A 22,549-nucleotide genomic window follows, 5' to 3' on the forward strand; every position below is an offset into this window, starting at 1 on the left:
GGAAATCAGTTGCAATTCCAGGAGCTTTCTAGCCACTGCCTGAAGGTTGGCAACACTATGCACCAGTGAGGTGGAGAGAAGCCAGAAATGGCTCTTTGCTCTGAGGAAGAAGCAAGTTGGGGCCAGAAAACACTACCAGTCAGTGCCATGGTCCCCTCAGGCACCTTGGTGGGGATCACTGCTCTGGAAAGCCAATAGGGAAGATGGGAATGGCCTTTCATGGTTACGTTATCTCCTGCCATCTTGTACACTGCACTTGAACATGGAGGTTCTAGCAAGCCTGAATGCAGAAAAGAGGGCCACACCAATGCATAATTAGGGAAGAGAAGGGGAAAAATGGTGCTGTGGGAAAAGAAATTCTATTTCACTCATTAGGTACCATGGCTAATAGCCATGAATTTGTCCTCATCCTTTTATAAATACTATTTATAGCAGGGGCCCTCACTACATGCCTTGGCAGTGAATTCCATAAATTAATTAAATGTTGTGTGAAGAAATCCTTCCTTTCGTCTGCCTTGATTCTACCGCCCATTAGCTTTGTTGGGTGCCCCTAGGTTCCAGAAAAAGCGGGAAAGGCCAAAGCTAGATCAGCTACCCTGCTTCCTCACAGCAGAAATGTGGGAATAATAATACTGGCCAGCACTATGGGGCTGTTGCAAGGTTTACTGAAAGAATGAGCAGAAAGCACTCTGAAGAGGCCCTGACCTGGATAGCCCAGGCAAGCCTAGCTTCGTCAGATCTCGGAAGCTAAGCAGGATCGACTCTGGCAAGGACTTGGATGGAGGAACCCCTTAAACACCAGAGGTGGGAGACAGGGGCAGGCCTCACTCAGCCACCTCTCTGAATAGCCTCTGGGCCCCCAGCAGGGGTCAGTCACCAGAGGTTGCCATGACCTCTAGGTACACACACGCAAAGAAAGCAAGCACTTTGAAGGGGAAGCTAACAATTAAAAGTTCTTAACTTTTATTTGCTTGCACCTGTGAGTATTCTGCACAAATGAGAGGTATTTAGAATATTTTATTGCTTGCTCTGTTTGGCTCTTTCTGAGACTGAACACAAAAATGAGGCACATCTAAAAGCTTCATTAGTCAGCCACTGTGGGCTATTGTATTGTACAACCACAGACATTATTCCACTGACTGACCCATCTATGAGCTTCTATGTTAGGTCCAACTTGTAACATGCTAATGATCTCCACAAAGTGATTTACAGTATAATCCTAACAATTACAGGGCCTTGGAGAAGGGGAGGGGGAATCTGGCAGTTCTGAAATGGAAGCTTCCAAGTATTTCTCTTTGCAAACGGCAACCATGCAGGGCTCCAGTTTGGATTGAGACCATTGTGCAGCATCGGGGAGGGGTTCATTTCCCCCCATCTTGTTTTGTTGGGGCAAAAGATACCAGTACCATACAGTCTAAAGATTTGCTCCCAGAGGGAAAATAGCCGTGCTTCAGGACCATGACTGGGGGAGGCATCAGCAAATGGGGCAAAACCCAACCTGATATACATCATGGCCCCAATCCAAATGAGGGCCCCGCACAGCTGCTACATACAGGACAAACACTCAGGATCTCCAAAGGAGGAACTTGCTGCATTGCCTTGTGTTCAGTCCTCAGAATTTGCTCATCTAGGGCCAAACTTTGCATCTGGATCAACTCGGCACCTGTTTCAAAGAAAAAGCAAATGTCTTGCGCCGATGGTTATGGAGACACACATGAAAGCATGTGACTGGGACCCAGGACTGGCTCAACTGCACAAGCATCCAAGTGGGGTGGGGAAAACACCTCGGAAAAGCCTGTTCCAGCATCCTCTGTGAGGGTCCTTGGGTGCAGACACTAGAATAAGACACTAGAAGACACTGAAAGACACTAGGGAGAGCAAGATGCCCTTGAGGAGGACATTGTAGAGCCTGCTGAAATATCCAAAGGGAACAGGTCTGTGAAAGCTGCAAATCTGTACAGCAGCATCTCCGCTGTTGCTTGCTGATACACTTGCGGTGGGTACACAAGAGGAGCAGCAACATGGAGAAAAGAACTGATCTGGTCCTTCAAAGCAAGTTACTCAGGCCGCCCTGCACACAGCAAGACCAAACTATGCACAGAATCCTCAACCTCGATTTCCTGAGGAAAGCAAACTCTTGCAACACTTGCCCCAAATGCACATTTTCCAAAAGCTTTGTTCATACGCACAAAGAGGAGCTTGTTGTTAGGAGGCCTGACAAGAATCATATTCTTCCAAAGCCACATGAACACCCCTACAAAGCCCTCAGCCACCCCTGCTTTTGGACAGACTTTCCCACAGGGTGATCTTAGGGGTTCAAATCCCTTTGAGGGCAGAAAGTGGTGGCACAAACACCCTCCCCCCTTAAAAACACTCCTCTAGTTCCAATATTCTATCAGTTCCGCCAAGTATTTGTAGTCTCCAACCATTATTTCCATAGTGTTAAAAATGAAACTACATTTTTTTGGGTTGGGTTTTCCTTCCTGGACCAAAATTCTAACCCCTTTCATTCAAGGCATTTCACAAAGAGGTAGTGAATGCTCCTTATCATTTCTAGCTTTGTTAGTAAATAAACCAGTAGTGTGTTTTCAGGCCACTGAAAGTGAAGGCAAGTTAAAGTCATGCATTGGGGAGGGGGGGGTCTATGGTTGCCAAACCCCAGATGGGACCTGGAGATCTCCTGGAATTACAACTGATCTCCAGACAACAGAGTTCAGCTTCTCTGGAGAAAATGGCTGCTTCAGAGGGTGCATTCTATGTCATTATACCCGGCCGAGGCCCTCCCCTCCCCCAGCTCTACCCCTGGAATCTCCAGGAATCTCTCAATCTAGAGTTGACAACCCTGGGGGTCCCACAGCCCACTTTGCCTAGATGCTCACGAGACACTGGGCAAAGGCAAAAACAGCCACTGCAAACCAGGTCTAGCGAGTGCATTAGCCCCAATCTGGATTAGGGTGCTGTCCAGTACCAGCTGTATGCCACCCAGGATGTCCTTTTGACTCCTAACACACAGAAACTAGTCCACACCTTCCTCATACAAACTGAACAACAAGACTTATTCAGGAAAAAAAAGAAACCCAGCAATATGTCTGCAAAGGTGATGGGGGCTGAAGCGAGCCTCTCTCCCCTCCATCCTGTCCACCCTCACTAAATTATTCTATTGTTAGTCAAGCTCCTTTTTTTTTGCCAAGAGCAGGCAGGTGCAGTTCAGCTTTTTTTTTTTTTTTGCCAGATGAAACCACCTGGAAAATCTGCATTCAATTTCATCCCCCTTCTAGCCATGGGGCCTTTTGTTTCTTTAGCTATTATACAAAGCTGGCAAAGGATGGAACAGATGAGAAAGGGAGTCGGGAAGAAGATGGCTTTTTTTTAATTTTAGGGGTGCCAATATGCAAAGTGCCATTTCCAACAGGACACTGCTGCTTCCTTGCCAAACAAAACAGGCCATTCAGTTCAGGGGGAAATGAGCTTCACATCCATTGTCTTGCAACACCCCCAATCTACTTTACTTAGTGGCTCCACAATGGCAGGGCCTTCCTGGTGGGGTTACAGTCTTTGTAAAACATCTGGGACAGAGGAAAGTTCTGGACTCAGCCCCAGAACCTTTTCTTAATGCCAGGATCCCCCCACATGACATGTGTGGTGGCATGAACATTGGCAGACCGACTAGAAAGAAACATGCCTCTGAGTATGTGCTAAGTCAATGCATTTCTTGGAACTGGGGGCCAAAGCCATCAGGCGGAGCAGGCCAGCTGCTATTAAATGAAACAAAAGAGATGGAAGTTTGAAGCAGGAAACGCTGTTGGCTATATTTTAAAACTGCTTTCTCTGAATATAAGCCAAGTGATGCCTGGGAAAGCCTCCCTGATTTCCTCCTATTTCCTTTACCAGCTTCCATTACTGCTGGTACCCTGTCATCCTCCACTCCACTTTGCAGAAATGCTTAAGGGACTGACAGCACCTTTCTCTCACCCCTCCCTGCCTCTGGGCCTTCTCCATCAAGGTGAACCCAGAATGCTTTCCCTTCTGCTTATTCTCTTCCCCATCATTGTTCTCCTTCCTCAAATACACCCTTCTCAAGAACTCCAGAATCTTGCCTTTCTAGTAATTTCTGCTTTCCCTTTCCTTGCTCTTTTCTCAAGCCAGTGCTCTCTTTTTGCTTCTATGTTATCTACCTTTCTGAGGTGTTCTCTTGGCATTCTGTACAGCCCCCCAACACATTCCTGGTGCTAAATTAGTGCCAGGCAGCCATTTTCCCATTGGGAGAAAAGACAGCGGAAATAGACAGGCTCAGCCTGGCATAAAACCTTTTCTCATGTCTGGAAAGGTGCTTCAGTGCATTTCCTGGTAACGGAAGAGAGTCTTTGTGTGTGTGTGTGTGTGTCCCCCCCGCGCAGGGTAATTTGCACCATTAATCAAATAATTGGAGTGATTAGCCAATGGATGGTTTGACTGCAGATTAAAAACAGAGCTCCAATAGAGTGGAACTGGCCATCTGGACTCTCCCTCTGCCACGTCTCAGTGACTCCCAGACACTTCTTCTGGCACAGATCATGGGCAGCCTATTTGCCCTGGCTTCCCACAAGGTGCTGGTGGGCCAAGTCCTGTCCTGTCCATGCCTCATGCTCCCCATCTGCTCTGCCCCCCACTTCCTCAACAAAGCCCCCCCCCTCCTTCAGCCTGAAGAATTACTGGGAAGCACACACGAGGGAAGTGGGGAGAGGATCTGGGGGCTCCTAGTTCGTGCATGGGCAGCCCTTCTAGGGGCCACTGGAGACTGCATGGAGGGAGGGAACATGGGGAAAGGGGGGAGAGCTTCCTTTATCCAAGACACTGCACAGCCAGCTACTAATACTTCCAGGTCAGGCATGGGTCATTGCCTCGGCAACCACTGATCCACCTGCTCCTGCCCTGTCTCCCATCCTATTCTATACTCTGACTGTCTCTGTGTGTTAAGTGCTGTCATGTCTCTTCCAACTTATGGTGACCCCATGAATTAATGACCTCTAAAATGGCCTATCATTAACAGTCTTCTTCAGGTCTTGCAACCTGAGGGCCGTGGTTTCCTTGATTGGGGCACTACACCAGTTTGGTGTAGTGGTTAAGTGCGCGGACTCTAATCTGGGAGAACCGGGTTTGATTCCCCACGCCTCCACTTGCACCTGCTGATGTGACCTTGGGTCAGTCACAAGCTCTGGCACAGCTGTCCTTGAAAAAGAGCAGTTTCTGTCAGAGCTCTCTCAGCCCCACCTACCTCACAGGGTGTCTGCTGTGGGGAGGGGAAGGGAAAGGAGTTTGTAAGCCGCTCTGAGACTCCTTTGGGTAATGAAGGGCAGGGTATAAATCCAATCTCTTCTTCTTCTTCGTGTGGGTCTTCCACTTTTCCTACTGCCTTTGAATTTTCCTAGCATTATCTTTTCCAGTGCCTCTTATCTTCTCATAATGTGACCACAGTACAATAACCTCAGTTTGGTCATTTTAGCTTCTAAGGAGAGTACAGGCTTGATCTGATGTAGAGCCCAATTATTTGTCTTTTTGGTGGTCCATGGTATACACCTCAACCATAATGAGCCCAAGTCCTCTCTGGTGTTTCATGTCCTCCCCCCACCCATGTAATTATTTTGTAAACTAAGATGTCAGGTTTGTGGTGTTTGGGTCATTTTTACTTCCAGTTGCATTGAAGGAAACTAAATGAGCATGCAGGCTAAACTTGACAAAATCATTTTTCTTAATTAAACAAAATGGCTCCTTAGTGCCATTGCTGCTATTTTATTCAGTTACTGTTCCAGCCAAATGAAATGCTTAATAAACTGGGAGTTTTGTTGACAGGGGGGTTTTTTGGCAGCTGGTGGCATGCTCAATGCAACTGAAGGTCTTGTGTGAATAATTTTTATGGTAATTCAGTGCCCCCCCCCCAGTCTAGTAAGGTACACTTTTTAAAGGTAAGGGACAAAAACTAAGGCCCAGAAGTTTGAAGGTGATGCAGAAAATTCCAGGCAGCCGCCTCACAGCCTTAAGAAGAAGAGACACCATAAAACACCATTGCAGAAAGATGGATTATGCTATACCTGCCACGGAGCATAAGCAAAGGCAGATACTGCTGGATTTATAAGCCCCCCAAAGATACAAAGAGATTCTCTCTGGGAGCAGAAGAACAGCCTAGCAAGTGGACGGAGGCCAAGGAGGAATGCTACTCCAAAGACTGTGCATTGCTCACACCACCCACTAAGCACCTGCTTCATCCCAAGGCGCAGAGACACAAAACGGCTATTTTGATAGATCGGGAAAAAACTGCAACTTGTCTCAAAGCTGTCTTTTTCCCCTTCTCTTCTCCATTTGCAAGTCTTTTTTTCCAGCCTCTACAGGAACAGGGGCAACGAAAGAGAAGGTCACAGCAACAACAGCAGCTGCCAGCAAGCGCAAAGGCTTCTATTGCCCATACATAACCTCATTATATTCCCATTATAAAAAAGAAGAAGAAAACAGCAATAGGGGAACCCACCATGGCAGGAGATAAAAGGCAGACTTTTAAGCTGTGTTTATGAGGTGCCGAATGAGGGGGAAAGGAGCCAAGATAAACCCAGCCTGCCCACACAGCATGCTCAGCATTGAGGAGGGGGACGCAAGCACTCTCAAGCACTGTGAAAACAAAGTGCAAGAACGTCCTGGCAGAGCATGCTACCCCAGGAGAAGACCCCGCCAAGGTTTCCAGGCACTAAACCCCTGTGGTGAAAGTCCAGCTGACGGAGACAGATTCTTTCCTGACATTGTTTTAGCTTCCTGTGAGCTCGGCAAAACAGAGGCCGAGGGATCCCCCCTGGCCACCCTCCTGTAACATAAGAAGGCTGTTAAAGAAGTCGCAACTTCGGGGACTAGAAGCTTCTGGTGCTCATGGCAGTCTCTACACTTCCTCTCCTCCCCCAAGCCTCTATAAGGAACACACTGGCAAATCCAGCTTTGGATTTCAAGCTTCAGGGAGACATTTCCCTCTTTCCTGTCCAGTTCAAGGATCATAGCTTAACGTCTCCCTGCTGATCTCTCCCACGCCAGGATTAGGGAAGGTGCAGAGGCTCCCATGCAGAGTTCCTGCTTTGCAGGCTGAAGGCCCCAAAGTTTAGTCCCCTGCTGTGTGTGTACAGTGGCGTCAAGCTATCTACTCTTAAAGGATCTCTGGTGTTTGGGGGGGGGGGGAGATTTCTCTGCTTGAGATCTTGGACAGTTGGAGGGACCAGTGGTCTGACTCAACATAAAGAAGCTGCATATGTTCAAAAGAAAGGGACATTAGCATTTTTATTCAGTGCTACAGTGCTAAAATTTAAATAGATATGGAGAAATAGGAATATACAGACATCTCTAGAAGCCTGATGCTCTGACCTGGATAGTCCAGATCTCAGAAGCTAAGCAGGACTGGCCCTGGTCAGTATTTGGATGGGAAACCACCAAGAAATATTAGGGTCTCTACCCAGAGGTAAGCAGTGGTAAACCACCTCTGAACGTCTCTTGCCTTGAAAACCCTATGGGGTCACCATAAGTTGGCTGTGAATGGACAGCAAAACAAAAAACACCAGCAGTCTGATAGCACAACCTAGCCTATTCTCAACTTGGAAGCTACACAGGGTCAGCCATGGTTAGTACTTATATGGGAGACCAGTGTGGAAGACTGGGGTTGCTGTGCAGAGGCAGTCAACCTCTGGTACTCTTTTGCCTTGAACACCCCCATGGTCCTGGGATCACCGTGAGTCGGCTGCAACTTGATGGCACACAATTATTATCATGGAGATTGCAAACCCTGGCTCAGTAGAATAAGTACACAATTTAGCTATCCTTCCCCATCCCTCGCATATCCTTTCTGTTTGCATTTGCAGAACTGCTACACTGGAGACAGGCTGACTCTGTCACGTATTCCAGCAAATCTAATTTCTAGTAATTATAGAGTCTTTGCAAATGTGCCTGATGAAATCTCAGAAGCTAGAGATATGCTCAAGAGAAGCTCCAGCAGTGGGAAATGCTTGCCAGAGTCTTCTGTGCCTTGCTTTATATTTTTTGGTTCCTACCTCTACAGCTCACTTGTTCGATAACATGCCCCCCTTCCTCCTCTCTGCAGTTTTTTTTTTTTTTTTTTGAAAACCTGGATTCTGGAAACAGAGCACATTATGCAAAATAAGCAAACATATGCATAACGCACATAACTGGTTCTGATTGGCTGGGGAGCCGGGAGCCGGGAACACAGAGGGACAGTACAAGAGCTGGAAAAGTCAGGGAACCGGTCACCCACCCACCATTTAGATTGTATTTTTCTCCCATTTGAAGCCTTCATCAAATAAAGTGCTGGTCAGTAGCAAAGCACCATTCACAGTCTCCAGTCAGTTTGCCAATCCCTTTAGACAGCAGTAGGCAAGGATGACTGTCTTTTTCCCCTTCCCCCCCCCCCCCCCCCCCACCCCCGCTTCAGTTCTTCTAGGATCTCAGGTAACAGGTACTGGGGAAAGTCTTCCTCTGCCCAAGATCTTGGAGAGCAAGACAAACCAATGTTCTGGCATGCAAGGAAATTTCAAGTGTCTCAGCTATCTATGTCTCAGCTTGAGGGTCCTTATAGCACTCAGTCCCAGTCCTTTCCTACATTTCCATATTCATCAGGTCAACATGAGGACAAAGTTGGGTTGATCTTGGTTTTCTAATCAAAGCCATCCAGACAAGGAGACTAACATGTTGCGCTTAACTGAGTTAGCACAATGGAAGCACTAGATGTCCAACAGAGACAAGATTAACCCTCAAAGAGGCAGTTAACATTTCCCATCTTTCTCATCACACAGAAAAATAGCATGTCCAAAGCTGCTCACAGCCAATGACAAGCACGAGAAAGTCAGTAACAGCTGCTAAAGAGCCAGGGACTTCCTAAAGCTCCAATATCTGAGATACTCTCCCCCTCCCCCCGAAAAATTAAAATTGGTGACATGCTTCACTCTGACAGCTGAAAAGGTTGAATTTGGGAAGGCATAAGAATATGAACTCCTACTCTGTTATTTATGCATGATTCATTGACTTGGGTGTGACTCATGCAGAGGCGCAATGTACAGCCCAGGGCAGGGAATTCTGTAATATCTGTAACAGGAATGGTTGGATGATTCAACAGTACCCTCGGCAGTGATGTGGCAGAATTATCTGCCATCACTGGTAGCAGGAAGCAAGGTCAGAGCAGAAATGATGCCAAGGGCAGTCTTGGGTCCTCCACAGGTAGGGCTCAATGGGTTTACCTTTCCTTCTTTCATTGATCTTTCCTGCTACAGTTAATTGGTCTGAATGCCTTGAAATGGAAGGACCATAGCTGTTCAGCATGTATACATACAGTTGGGTGTCAGAAAGCTGGGGTGTACCATAAGACATGTATACATTTATCAAACACGTATTATATTCATTCAGCCCTACTGAAGCTAAAGCTCAAATACTTTGGCCACCAAATGAGAAGGGAGCACTCACTGGAGAAGACCCTGATGCTGGGAAAGATTGAAGGTCAAAGAATAAGGGGACGGCAAAGGATGAGATGGTTAGACAATGTTATCAATGCAACAGGCACGAAATTAAGGAAACTCCAGAGCATGATGGAAAACAGGTGGTCCATGGGGTCGCAAAGAGTCGGACTCGACTGTGCGACTGAACAACAACAAAAAAAAATTGTATTCATAGAACATGCAGCACAGGTACAGTTAAAATTGTAAAGCATATAGAGGTCTCGCTGTGTGATCATGCGGAAGTGCACTGAGAAGAAAAGTTCACCGAGAGATCATCCAACAGGTGCAATTTTCCCCCTGCCAAAATGTTCTTCAAGGCAACCAACATCTGACCTATCTTGGCAGCTTTTACATAAATAAGAATTTTAGAAACAAAATGGCCTTTGAAAAAACAGAAGACTGCAAGAAATGAGGACAAGAGCAGGCATGGCTTAAATGCAGCTACATACAGGACAACAAGACTCCTACCTTGAAATCTTCAAGCTGCTGTTTGATTGCCTCCACTTCTGTCCCGACCACCCACTGCAATGCTTCGTTCTCTTCTGCAGTGGCCGTCATGTGGTTCAGTTCCTTCAGCTGGTTGTAGAAGTCTTTGACACGAGCCAATGTAATTTCCACCTGCTCCAGGCGAGTTCTGCCCCGTTCAGTCAACTTGCTGCATTGCTTACTTAAGGTCTCTACCTCACGTTTCAGCCCTATTAAATCAGGACTCCCTTCATCCTCCAACATCTGCCTGCATTTCTCTTCAGAAGCTTGGAGATCTATCTTCAGCATCTGAAGTTTGGCCAAGAATTCATGGACATCTTCTGCTTGGGACTGGAGGCTATCTATGTCTCTCCCAATGGGGCCCATGCAATCCAACTCATCATCTAGATCAGCCAGCTGAGAGAACATCTCCCGGACATGGTTATTAAACTGTCCAATCCCTTCGAGCTTGGCCTCCATCAGTATGCAACATTCATTGACTTTCTCCTTGACAATTTTGAATTCTTGCTGGGCAACCTCAGCTTGACTTAACAGATGGGATGAGTCTGATCCATCTGGAGCATCTTCTATGAGGCCTCTAGTGAAGTTCTTCAGATAATCCACTTGGGGTTCCAGTGCCTGCAGAACCTCTTGTTGGGCTCTCAGCTTCTCCAGGTTCTTATTGCTGCAGGCCTGAGGCCCTAGAGCCTCATAGATTTCCAGCTGGTGCTTTGTCCCTTCCAGCTTCTTCTCAATGTTTCTAAAACTTTCTTGGAACTCCTTAAGTCTTTGTGACATTTCTTCAAGGGACTCTGTCTTTGCGTGGAGCTCTTCTGTAATGGCATCCATCTTGTGGTTGATCTTCCCTTTCTCGTCACGAATGTCATCTTCATCCATTTGCGATGCGTTGATGAGGATGTCAGCTGCACTGTTCAGCATCTCCAAAAGGGAGCGCCGTTTCTCCACATCGCTCAGCAGAGCCTTTGACCTCAGGAGAGCGGCTTCTAGCTGCACTAGATCAAGGGTGACTTCCAACTCAGACATCTTTGCCCTGCAATCCTCCACCCACGGGAAAAGGTCCTCAACATGACGCTGGTATTTTTGAGCCTTCTGCAAGCAGTCTTTGAGCTTGGCATGTCGGTTGGTGATTTGCTTGCTAAGCTCCTCCCAGGTTGCTTTCAAGTTCACTAGCTGGCTTTGCAAATTGGCGTTTTCCTTCTCAGGATGAACAGAAAGCAGCAAAGATTCACCCTCTGCCACAATCATTTCGTAGGAACCGCTGTGTTGGTTGAGGCTCTTCTGGAAGTCTTCTTGTTCCTGGATCTGAGACTGCAGCCTCTCCAGCTTGGCCGAGATCGGGCTGCTCTGTGCCTGCTGCCTCAGTTTGTCATCTAGCCAAGAATGGAGCTCATCAAACATCTGCTGGAACTGCTGAGAACTTGCAAGTGCTGTCTGCAGATGGTTCATTCGGTCCCCTGGAAAATGGAGGAAGAGGGGACATGCTGTTAAAAATGCATTTCTTATTTATTGCTGATTGAAAACTCCTTATAGACTTTTTGCATGAAACAGATAATAATGACTTGATGATTTGTGGTTTTGATGAATAAGGAATTTATGCAATAGAAAAAAGAGAGCCTTTGTTTGTAGCCATACAGTAATCATACTTATATTTATAATCATACTTATATTCGTTGCAGAGAAAATCGGAAGCCTCCTTTTATTGTGTATAGTCTTTCTTCTTTATTTGTACTGTTATTTCTTTGCTATTTGTTATTTTTTCTTTCAGTAAAAACTCTGCATCAAAAATGCAGTTTGAGTTAAAAATGTTAAACATTCACTGTTAAAAATGACAATTCTGGTCATCTTCAGAGGCCATCTGTGGCTAGACAGAAGGCGACCTGAGAAAGGGCTTTCTCAGTCATGGCACCAGAACTTTGGAAATTTCTCCCCTGGGAGATTCGTCTGTCTCTATTGTTGTTTTCCACTAGCGAGTAAGACTTTTATTTTAGTTTGGTTTTGTTTGGCATTCCCTCACTAACTCTTATTGGCTCTCCTCCCTGTTTGTGTATTTTACGTGTTTATATTAGGTTTTATTTGTTTAAAATACTTCATATTTTTGTATTTTAAATGCCTTTTACCATGTCTGAAATGTTTTAATGTTTTGATATTTGGCGATGTTTTAATGTTCACCACCTTTGGGGACCCTGGGTTGGGTTAAAGATGGCAGAGAAGTGTTTTAAACAAAATAAATAAATGTAAAGAGTTAGGCAGAGCCCCTGTGCCATTTTGTCCATTGAATGCTCAAGTTAATAATCTGGATATTGGAAATGAGAACCTTCTAGTAAAATGGCAGTCCAGTATACATAAGGCAGTTTAGGAAACGTATGTGGCCATAGGTTTCCTAAAACTATGGCTACTAATCACCCTATGCCTGAGAACAACTTCCTTCCATACCTGCCAAGTCCTCCAAGCCTTTGAGAGGGAGGGCCACAGTCTCCAAGCGCTTCTTCAGTTCCTCCTTCAGGTACTCTTCTCCAATGAGAACAGACAGCTCCACACACAGGGCCTGAGCTTCAGTGATCTCCTTTCCCAGCTGCCCCAAATCAGACCGGATCTCACTCATTTCTTCCAGCTGCTGCTTCACAGCCTCTGGCTGTGTGCTAATGGCAGACTGGCCACTCAAGCGCTGCCCAGCGGCCTTCACCTTTTCAGACAACCCCTGAAGCAGTTCTTGGTACTGGGTGCTCTTGACAATAGCCTGGTTGATTTGGTTAGAACGGGAGTTGAGCCGTTCAGTGAGCTCAGTCCACTTCTGGTTGACAGCCTGGAGATCCTCCTGCATCCGGTCGATGGATGGAGATGTGTCGCCCGAGCCGGCAAGGATTCCTTGAGCAGCCTTGTTCAGCTGATCGTGCTGGGGCTTGCGAGCTTCGAATTCATTCAGCATGAACTGCAAGAGAGACAAACACAGAGAGCTGGCTTAGTATTCACAGCAATGGCTACAAAGAAGCCAAAGCTGATTACCAGAATGGATCCACACCACAATCTGCATCAGTAGCATTGGAACCACCACCACCCTTTGAAGCTCAACAGTTCCTACTTTTGGGGAAGAGCCCTGTTCCCAATGATTCATCTGGCAAAGAACCGCTATCACTGTAAAGGATTCTGAGGCACATTCTAGGGTGCATTTCTGGTTCATGACACATTCTGGGTCTCCGTTTTAAGAGCATAAGAAAAGCCCCTGCTGGATCTAGTCCAACCTCCCATCTCACACAATGGCCAACCAGTTACTCCAGGAGACCAGCAACAGGGCACAAAGGCCAAGGACTTACCCTCATGCCACCTCCCAGCACTGGCTACCTTACAGGACTAGACAGCATGACCCTGAGCATACTCCCCCCACCCCCAATAGCTACATGATGCAGAGAAAATAGGCAAAGGTGGGCTTGCTGCCTTTCAGGGCTTCTTGGGCACTATGACTGATTTTTTCACTGAGAAGTTCCTTGGAAACTGGTGATCTAAGCAGCAAGTGGCACAAAAAACAATTGTTGCCAGCTCAGTGGTACACTGTCACCTTGGCTTAGGCCCTCACTTCTGGCACTCTGAATGCGGTGTAAAGATATGCAGATATTCAATGGACCAGTAAATTAAACAGCAAACCAAGGCATGAGCCAGTGAGAAGGATTTCAGTTGGTTGACAGCCAATGCTCCCTCTAAGCTATGGAGTCCTGTGAGCAAGAATTCTACTTTGTGAGCTACTGGCATTAAAGTTGTGAGCAGGTGATTTGGCTACTGCATAAATTAGTTTGCTCTGGAGCCCCATCCTTCCTGACCTAAGACAAAAATGTGTGAGCTGGAGGCTAAAAAACTGTGAGCTAACTCACACTAACTCAGCTTAGAGGGAACACTGAGTGCAACAGAAGGCACAACCATCTGCAGTTTCAAGGAAGGCCTGCAAAAGCTGGACTCTCCTTCTAACAGGACTTCTGCTATTTAAAAAAAATAACGGTGATGATGATGGCATTCATAAAACATTTCCCTCGTCTGCCTTATTTGTCCTGCTGCTGTTCACGATCATATAAACAAACCGCAGCGTGACAGTCAATTGTGTTAGCTGAGAGATGGGGTTTTTTCTTTCCCTTCCTCTGCGTATCTGACTGGCTACAGGCTTCTTAGCGATATGATTCATAACCCCAAAGGGAGGGGGAGAAGTACAAAAGGCAGGCAGACAGGGCTGGTAAAATGCAGTAAGAATCTTTGAACAGGGTTTCTCTCTCTCCCCATCAAGGATGGTGGTCTGGAGAGAGGGAAGAGGCATTTTGAGAACAGCTCAGAGTGATGGAAACTTTATCGGTCCAAGTGGAATCCTACTGGTCCCTGGGGTCACCTGACCACTGCTGAGCGGGAAACTGCTATATCCCTCACTGGCTTGAAGTACAGCAGAAGGTGGCCCCTCCTCTGGCAGTGGTGCAACCTCAGATGCCTGGCCCTTGTGGCAGCTCCTGTTTCAAGACCCCCATTTCTTCACCCACTTTTAGTTAAACGCACCCTTGGAAACTGGATTTTAGGGCCAATTGGCATAAGGCCAGTTAACATGGAGGGGTTGAGGATGGAATTGGGTGGCCCTGTGCTGTCAGCCAGATCCACTCAGCAGCTTAAGTTCAGCGCCTCCCCCCCCCCCCCCCCGGTAACTAAACCAGCATCTACCTTCATGTCCCCAACCCTCAAAAGGAGGCAGAAACAAGTATCCTTTCACAGCTCACCTGAACCTGCTGTTTCTGTGCGCTCAGCATGTTGGGATCAATGGACAGTGGCCCCAACACACTCATCATGAGCTCCTTCTCCATCAGCCAAGGCCGCAACTGGCCTTCAGCGACCTGGAAGCTAGCAAGCTCACTGGCCGACTTCTCCAACTTCTCCTGCCGCTCCGCTGTCACTTGGTTGACGTGGGCCCACCTGGAATCTGAATGCCAGAAATACAGTGGTTGGTAATGTCACCAGTATGACCTTTCTGTGGCACTCATTCGCTAAGGCTAAGCCAGGGCCTCTGGATCTTGAATCTAAATGACTCTTCTCATCTCTTCCCCATTGGATGCCCACAGCCTACCTTTGTGAATTTATCCCTGCTGCAGCTTCTGACCAGGTCTCATATGATGCTGTTGCTCAGAAAGAAGCCTGACCCTGCCGCTCTATTCCATGACTGGCAGGCTGTCACCTGCCTGGATGCAATGAAAGTTCAGCATTGCCCACCCACACTCCCTACAATATCTACAACAGGGATTCCTAATGAGGTGCCCATAGGTGCCATGACCCCTGGCAAAACCTTTCCTGGTGCCTACCAAGTGTTTTTAGGTAGTGGGTGGGGCTTCCAACTGGCCAATGGAGACTGGCTATGTAAATTTTTTAAAAGTTGTTTGGCAGCAGTTGTTCCCACAGCACAAGGATCTTCACTGTGCAACTGAAGGTAAGTTGTGTGTATGCGATATTTTCAAACAATGTGTTCATTTTAAAAGGCATCCTGTTAAACAGAGCTTTTCCCTGAAAGGTTTAACAGTTACTATTAAAGTTATGCTTATCCTCATTCCTGACATTTTGTGGTTGGTTCCACCTAGTATGGCAGCCATTTGTGATTGCACCCACCACCTAGTGTCAGAATTCCAAAGGTGCGCACATGCTCAAAAAGAGTGGGCACCTTTGCTCTAGAAGCTACCCAAGTTCTGTCTATGATATGGCCTTAAGCTGGTTTAAGTAGTCATTCCTACTCCACAGAATCTCCTGTTCTGTGAAGATGGAGCAAGACTCACTGAAGTTTCAGACCCTTCCTAAAACTACAGTTCCTACAATCCTTTGCAGGCCAGCCATGATTGTTCAGACTGGCATCAAATCAATGTAAGTTTGTAGTAAAGGTGTAATTACTGGAAAGGGATGCAAGAATGCATGTTCATGCAATGTTGCCTTTCATTTTTAACCAAGATCCCTTAAACTGAGATGCTGGGGACTGAACTGGAGACCTTCTGCATGCAAACCACGTGCCTCTGCGGGCAGAGACCTCTTTTAAATGTAGCTTGCAGGGCTGTTCTTGGAAAGTTTCCATGCAGTTCCAATTACTGGCCCAGCTCCTGTGCAAACAGGGAGTGCCTCCTCTGAATAAACAGAGATGGAACCAATTCTACACAGAAGCAAGTTTTAACAGAGAGTTTAAGGGGAGACTTTTGCATACCAAGTAGTTTAATTATTCTGTTACAAATATGAATTCTGGTTTAACAAACATTCAAATTGTCAAATGTTAAACGGTGTGTGTGTGTGATGAGTTTTCACCAAAAGAGCGAGTCACAGTTTTGGCTGAAATGCAGTGTGATAGGAAACATCTTTGCCATTTACATCTACCAGGAAGTCTTCATAAACTCAGGCAATTCCAACACACCCTTAGGACCAGTCAGAATAATTCCCAGAAGAAATGCACGCAAGGACTGGCAAAAGCTATGCAAAGAGAAGATGGGAGTGGGACTCAGGAGGGAAACAGTGACAGTATTCAAAAGGATGGCTAAAAACATAGGATGGGAACTCTCGGCTAACAGTCTGGGCTTCAGGACATACATTCAGCCCAGTATAGGTCTCCCTCCTTCCCTCTCTCCCTCTCTTACACACATGCACACACACATTCACTCTCTCTCTCTCGCGCACACAGAGATCCTACACTGGCAAATGCGGAGTCCCCACCCACCCAATGCATAGAGAGGAAAGATCTGCAAAACTCTGCAGAAAAAATAAGCAGCACAATCCCCCCCAAGAAATTCTCCTCTGCAAGCTAGTGGAATCACACGAACATATATCCTGCTAACATTACATACAGGAAACACCTGTGCACTGGTCATACCCCTATTCTCACACCCTACTTAAGAATCCCTCCTTTTATGTTGTATTCTTTTTGTTCGTTTGGAAAATTAATAAAAATCTATTTGAAAAGGGGGGGGGGGAAGAATCCCTCCCACTCCTACATTTCATTCAGATTCTTCTCTGCCTGATATACATGGTGCAGATTGGCCTGCTGTGACTTCCTAGAAGCAGAATGTGTGAGGAAGCTGGCTGGAACAATTTCTTTGGTTTCTTCCATGCTAGCCATTTCAGTCAGGAAAAGAAATAGCTTGTACCTTTACAGAGAAGCCAGGCACCAGTATTTTCTGTGTTCCTTTTAGACTTGATAAGTGGCTTTTCCCCAAGTTAACACAGATAACTGCAGCACTTGCAAAGCACTAGGGAAGTTTCCCAGGATATATATATATATATATCTCTCTCTCTCTCTCTCTCTCTCTCTCTCTCTCTCTCTCTCTCTCTCTCTTTCTCTCTCTCCTCTCTCTCTCTCTCTCTCTCTCTCTCTCTCTCTCTCTCTCTCGTTGCCTCCTTCCCTCTATTTGTTTTAAAACTCAGCCACAATTACTTCTTGCTCACTTACACAGCATTCCTGAAAGGATCCCTAGTAAGTTCTTGTTTTCTTAGTGGTGGTACAGGAGGCTTTAGTTACTGCCTTTCCCTTTGCAGCTGAAGCTATTTTCCATTAATTTTCTTTTCTATCATTGTAACCAGCAATTATGAGGGAAGGCAGCATGGTACAGCCCCATCTCGTCAGATCTCAGAAGCTAAGAAGGGTCAGTGCTTGGATGGGAGTCCATCGAGGAAGACTGCAGAGGAAGGCAATGGCAATTCACCTCTGCTTCTCACTTGCCTTGGAAGTCCCTTGCTGGGGTCACCATAAATCAGTTGCTACTTGATGGCACTGGCTTAAACCCAAGTGTGTGACTTCACGGAGACCACGAAAAAGATCCAACAATTACAAACATATATTTTAAAATAAAATAACATATTGGCTGCAATAAAAAAGCAGTAAAAAGCCTCTTCTCTTCCTACCCCACTACCTGGAAAAGGAGCAGGATTTAGGAAGAAGAAGAGGAGGAGGAGGAGGAGGAGGAGGAGGCGATTGGAGTTATACCCCGCCCTTCCCTTGAAGTCTCAGAGTGGCTTACAAACTCCTTTCCCTTCCTCTTCCCACAACAGACACCCTGTGAGGTAGGTGGGGCTGAGAAAGCTCTTTCCAGAACTGTCCTTGAGAGAACAGCTCTGAGAGATATCCAGCAGCTACAAGTGGAGGAGTGGGGAATCAAACCTGGTTCTCTCACATTAGAGTCCGCGCACTTAACCACTACACCAAACTGGGAATTAAGTTACCTTAATTCCCACGTAAATATAACAGTAGGATTTTGCTCATGGGCATTTTTATGGGGAAACTAGCACCATATTATATGCTACGTGGAATCACCATTTCAATTCTACTTGCAGCTGCACAAAAATTTCCAGAAAACCTACAACGCGACTGCTTGTACTGAATACCCACAATTTACATTCAGCGACATTTCTTATCTGGATGGGCAGTTTTGGGTGTGATAAGGAGGGCACAGAAGCCGTGCCCTGGAGCTTTGTGCCCTTTACTGGCACTGAACTAAAAATCCACTCACCTGCCACTCAAGAGATTTAACTTCCAAAACACCAGGTATGGGGGCTGAAACCTGAGGAACGTGGATGCTTACTTGTATTTACCTCCCCCACCAGGGACAGGGGAAAATATGCAAATGAGAAAGGCAAAAGAGCATGCTTGTGCTATTTTGGCATCTTCCATTCATTCCCACAGGCCTTGCAAAGGAGAACCTGCTGGTGGGTTGTGCCCCAGTGGGCCCTTGCACTTCCTAGTCCTGCTTCCCAGGCCTTCCCTTATTCTATAGTTCCTTCAGCATTCATAAAGATCCTGCCCTCTCCATTTGCTGAACTTCACAGCTAAATGGAACTTTGCTTTGCTGTTGACTTTAGAACTGGGGTTGAGTCTTGATGAGTCCTAGATGAATTTTTGGAGGCCAGAGATCATGGGGAAACATACTTAAGTCTTCCAGCATACTCTTCCAGGTTCTGGCTTCCGGGGTTCCAGGATATTTCTCCAGGAGTCCAGAAAGAGATTCCTTTGCCTTGTGAACTTTCTCAGAATTCTGCTCCAACTCAACCAGAAATGCCTATGGGGGGAGTACAAAGGACAAGAATATTAGGCATAAATTTGCAGATTTTGTTCTATTTTATAATTTGTTTTTATCAATAAAGGCAGCATAGCAGCAGGAAATCACCAGGTGGAGGACAGAGACAGGAACGTGAATCTAAGAGTTTGGGGCTGGAACTTTTCATCACAGGCGGAATTGTATGCAGTCATAGAATGTAAGCAAATGAGTTCACATCTGGGGGGCAATGGGAAGGGACGGCCAAGGGCTGCTTACGTGTGAGTCCTCCCAGCACTCATTTGATAGCAATACCTCCCAAGACTTGCCATAAGAGGAACGCTAAGAGCTCTTCTTTTACTCAGCACCCAACAGCCTGGTTCACCCCTCAAGTCCACAGCTTAGAGAGGCTGGGATGGCCATTCTCACAGCCCTTTGCTGGACCACAACTTCTGGGATCACTTGTGAGAATGACTCCCTGCCAGAAAAAGTGAAGTTGTCGGAGAGAGACACAGGCCACATCCTCCTCTTCCCCCCAGAGATATTTTCAAACTCCAGGCTAAAGGAATCTAGGTAGTGGAACAGTAGGCTATGAAGCCACAAAATAGGAGCAGAACAAAAGAACTGCTGCCTAACAATGCCCTTTTCAGCTAGACTTCAGACTGGACTTCCCTGCTGCTGTTCCTTCCAAGCTAGGGTTGCCAAGCTCTAGGTGGGGCCTGGAGATTTTCTGGAATTACCACTGATCTCCAGATAACAGATCAATTCCCATGGAGAAAATGGCTGCTTTGGAGGCTGGACTCTGTGGTACCACATCCCTGCTGAGGGATGTGATGCATCCCTCCCCAAACTCCACCCTTCCCAGGCTCTGCCCCCAAATCTCCAGTAACTTCCTAATCTGGAGCTGGCAACCCTACTCCAAACAGAGGCTGCTCTGGTGCCATTACCAGAGCTCGGGGGAGGGGCCCTCCCTGCCGCCAAGGAGACAGGCAGGCTCAGTAGGCCCCCAAAAGAGCACGTACTGAAGCCTTCCCCACCTTTGGTTATCAACCACATTGCCTCAGAAGGATTCTCCTCCCATGGGGCAAGCCTTCACCCGCTATCCCCCAAGGTCAGGCTTTCTCCCAACCCAACACAATCTAAGGCAGGGGCACAGAGAGGCAGAAAGAAGAACTGTTGTCAGAAAGGGTTTAGCTAGCCAAAAACTGCCACCTAGGCTTCTACTGATCTTTCCTTCTTCCCTTAGCATCTCTTTGCTCAAGGCCCTGACTGTAGACCCTTCAATTGAAGACTGTTCCACCCCAGAATCAGGGCAGAGAATGATTATAAACAGCAGCTTTGCACACCACTACCAGCCAGATCAGCCTCATGTAGTGTATGCCATGGGCCAAAGCTGTGTTAAGTGTTCATGTGGTATTCTCCAAAAGAAGCTCCTTCTTCTCATGATCCACTTAGGTGAGGAGGAGGAATACAAAGGTACAAATAAATAGCTGCGTACTTTGTTACAATCCACCTGAGCTTTCACAGTCTCTGACTTCGTGGGTGAGGAAGACGCTTCAAGTGCCGACAAGGCCTGCTCCTTTGACTCCAGCCACTTCAGTACTGAACCTGCTTCCTCCTGGGCACCTCTCATCTTTGCCAACATGGCAGACAGCTCTTCCTGATGCTCCTGTAGAGCAGCACCAAGCCCTTCATACTGTTGGTTCACATCTGACACATCACACTGGATCTCGGTCAAATCTAAGCCAAAAAAGAAATCAAATGTGCGTTGAGGATGTTGTTTAGTCACATTACCTGGCATTGGTGCAAAGGTGAAAGTCTAGTGACGTTTTCACATTAACTAAGACAAAACATGGCCTCAGGAACTCCCTACTGGGTCTTTCAGCAGGGTGTTTCTCATTCCCACACAGTTAACACTTTATATACAAAGCAAACTCCCCACTTGCAAGGGCAACAACAGGGAAGGTGGTTCCAAATTACTTGTCAGCTGGGCCCCTGAGTAAGATACCACTGCTTGGAGAAAAGACTCAATGAATATAGAGATAGAGCTTGAGAGACCTTCTGAAGGTGCAAGCCTCTTTCAATATAGTCATCTTGCATAGCAAAGATTTTTCTTCCTTTCTGAAATTCTCAATATTTGCTTTAAATCCTGCCATCTTTTGCTAAGGAACAGTGGGCAGACTTAAAAAAACTGGGGATGTGTATTTGCTGTCTTGTTTAATTGGGACAGGAAAGTTTGCCAAGGGTTGATCTGAGGGCAAATATTTCCTTGGACAGAAGAGGAGTCTGGGGGTGACGGTGGTGGAAGAAAACCCTGAACACCATTTTGGCTCTTCAGGATGACCTTTTCCTCCAATATACTTACTAGACTGATCCATGCAATTCTCCCTCTGCCTTTACAAGCATACTAGCTGTTTGCCTTGGATGGTGTGGACACTATGAGTTCTACTGAAACTCAAAGCCCAGTTTCCATTCAGAAAAAGGCCCAACGACAGGATTTGGCCTTGACTACCTCCCCATTAATCTGACATGGCATCTGAAGGTTCTGTAATGCCTTGGCATACCAAATTGAAATAACTTTATCTAACCCTATTAAACAAATTCCTTCTAAGAAGGCTATATAATGCTGGCCAGGCTTCAGTGGCTATTTTAGAGGGCAGGGGGATGAAAGTGGCTCATGCCAAATGCAAGTGGATTTGTGGGAGTGGGGAAGTTGAGGGTGTCAGCTGCTGTTTATTTTATAGTTCTATTTACTTATTGACTTTAAGGGTTATCATCTGTATATCCTTACAGTCAAGGATGATTCTAATTAATTTCTACTTATTCAGATTTTTGAACTTTGTGTTACATAACTTATTAAACTATTTTTATGTTGTGACAATCACATTTACTGCTACTCCTGCTGTCTTGTTCTTTTGAGAAATTGGTGTGGCACCACCGTCAAGAGATCCTCTCTCTCTCTCTCTCTCACACACACACACACACTCACACACACACACTCACACACACTCACACACACACACACACACACACACACACCAGGCTTGGCTCTCTCACCTTTGCAGGTGTGATATCCATTCACACTGCCTACAGAACTTCCTGCAGTGGGCACCACAGAACCTAAGTGAGACAGACACAGAGACAGACAGAACAGAGACAAACATGTTAGCGATACAGACAGTAAAAAAAACCTACAGCCACGCAGCATCCTTTGCAACTAGACCACTGCCCAGGAGGGCAGAGAGGCAAAGTTAGACCAACTGAAAAAATGAACTGCTCCCTGGGAAAGATCCTTTGCCTCAGGACAGGGGGCTGGCCTGGAAGTCGCCATCATCATGCAGAGGCGCATGAAAAAGCCTCTGTGCCATGCTGCCTTCACACCACCAGCAGAAAGTGTGGCACCTGGAGGACACTGGAGATGGTTTCCTATCACAGGACCTCCTGCTTCCAGGAACTGGGTGGGAGAGAAACCCTCCACTCCAGATGGGGAAAGCGCCCTAGGAGCTCTGCCATCTATCACAACAGCAGAACAGAGGCAGTGCA

The 22,549-nt window shown here is 46.5% G+C and overlaps 1 protein-coding gene across 1 annotated transcript in view; it reads right to left on the reverse strand.

The window, feature by feature from the left end:
- MACF1 (microtubule-actin crosslinking factor 1) overlaps positions 1-22,549 on the reverse strand; it is a 373,337-nt gene that overhangs the window by 98,294 nt on the left and 252,494 nt on the right. The window contains 6 exon segments of the mRNA XM_015417776.1: positions 9,978-11,449; positions 12,429-12,924; positions 14,738-14,937; positions 18,901-19,030; positions 20,505-20,746; positions 22,064-22,126. Of these exon segments, the coding sequence (XP_015273262.1) occupies positions 9,978-11,449; positions 12,429-12,924; positions 14,738-14,937; positions 18,901-19,030; positions 20,505-20,746; positions 22,064-22,126 (2,603 nt within the window).

Source organism: Gekko japonicus, unplaced genomic scaffold (genome assembly GCF_001447785.1).
Source record: "Gekko japonicus isolate JY-2015 unplaced genomic scaffold, Gekko_japonicus_V1.1 scaffold203, whole genome shotgun sequence".
NCBI lineage: Eukaryota > Metazoa > Chordata > Lepidosauria > Squamata > Gekkonidae > Gekko > Gekko japonicus.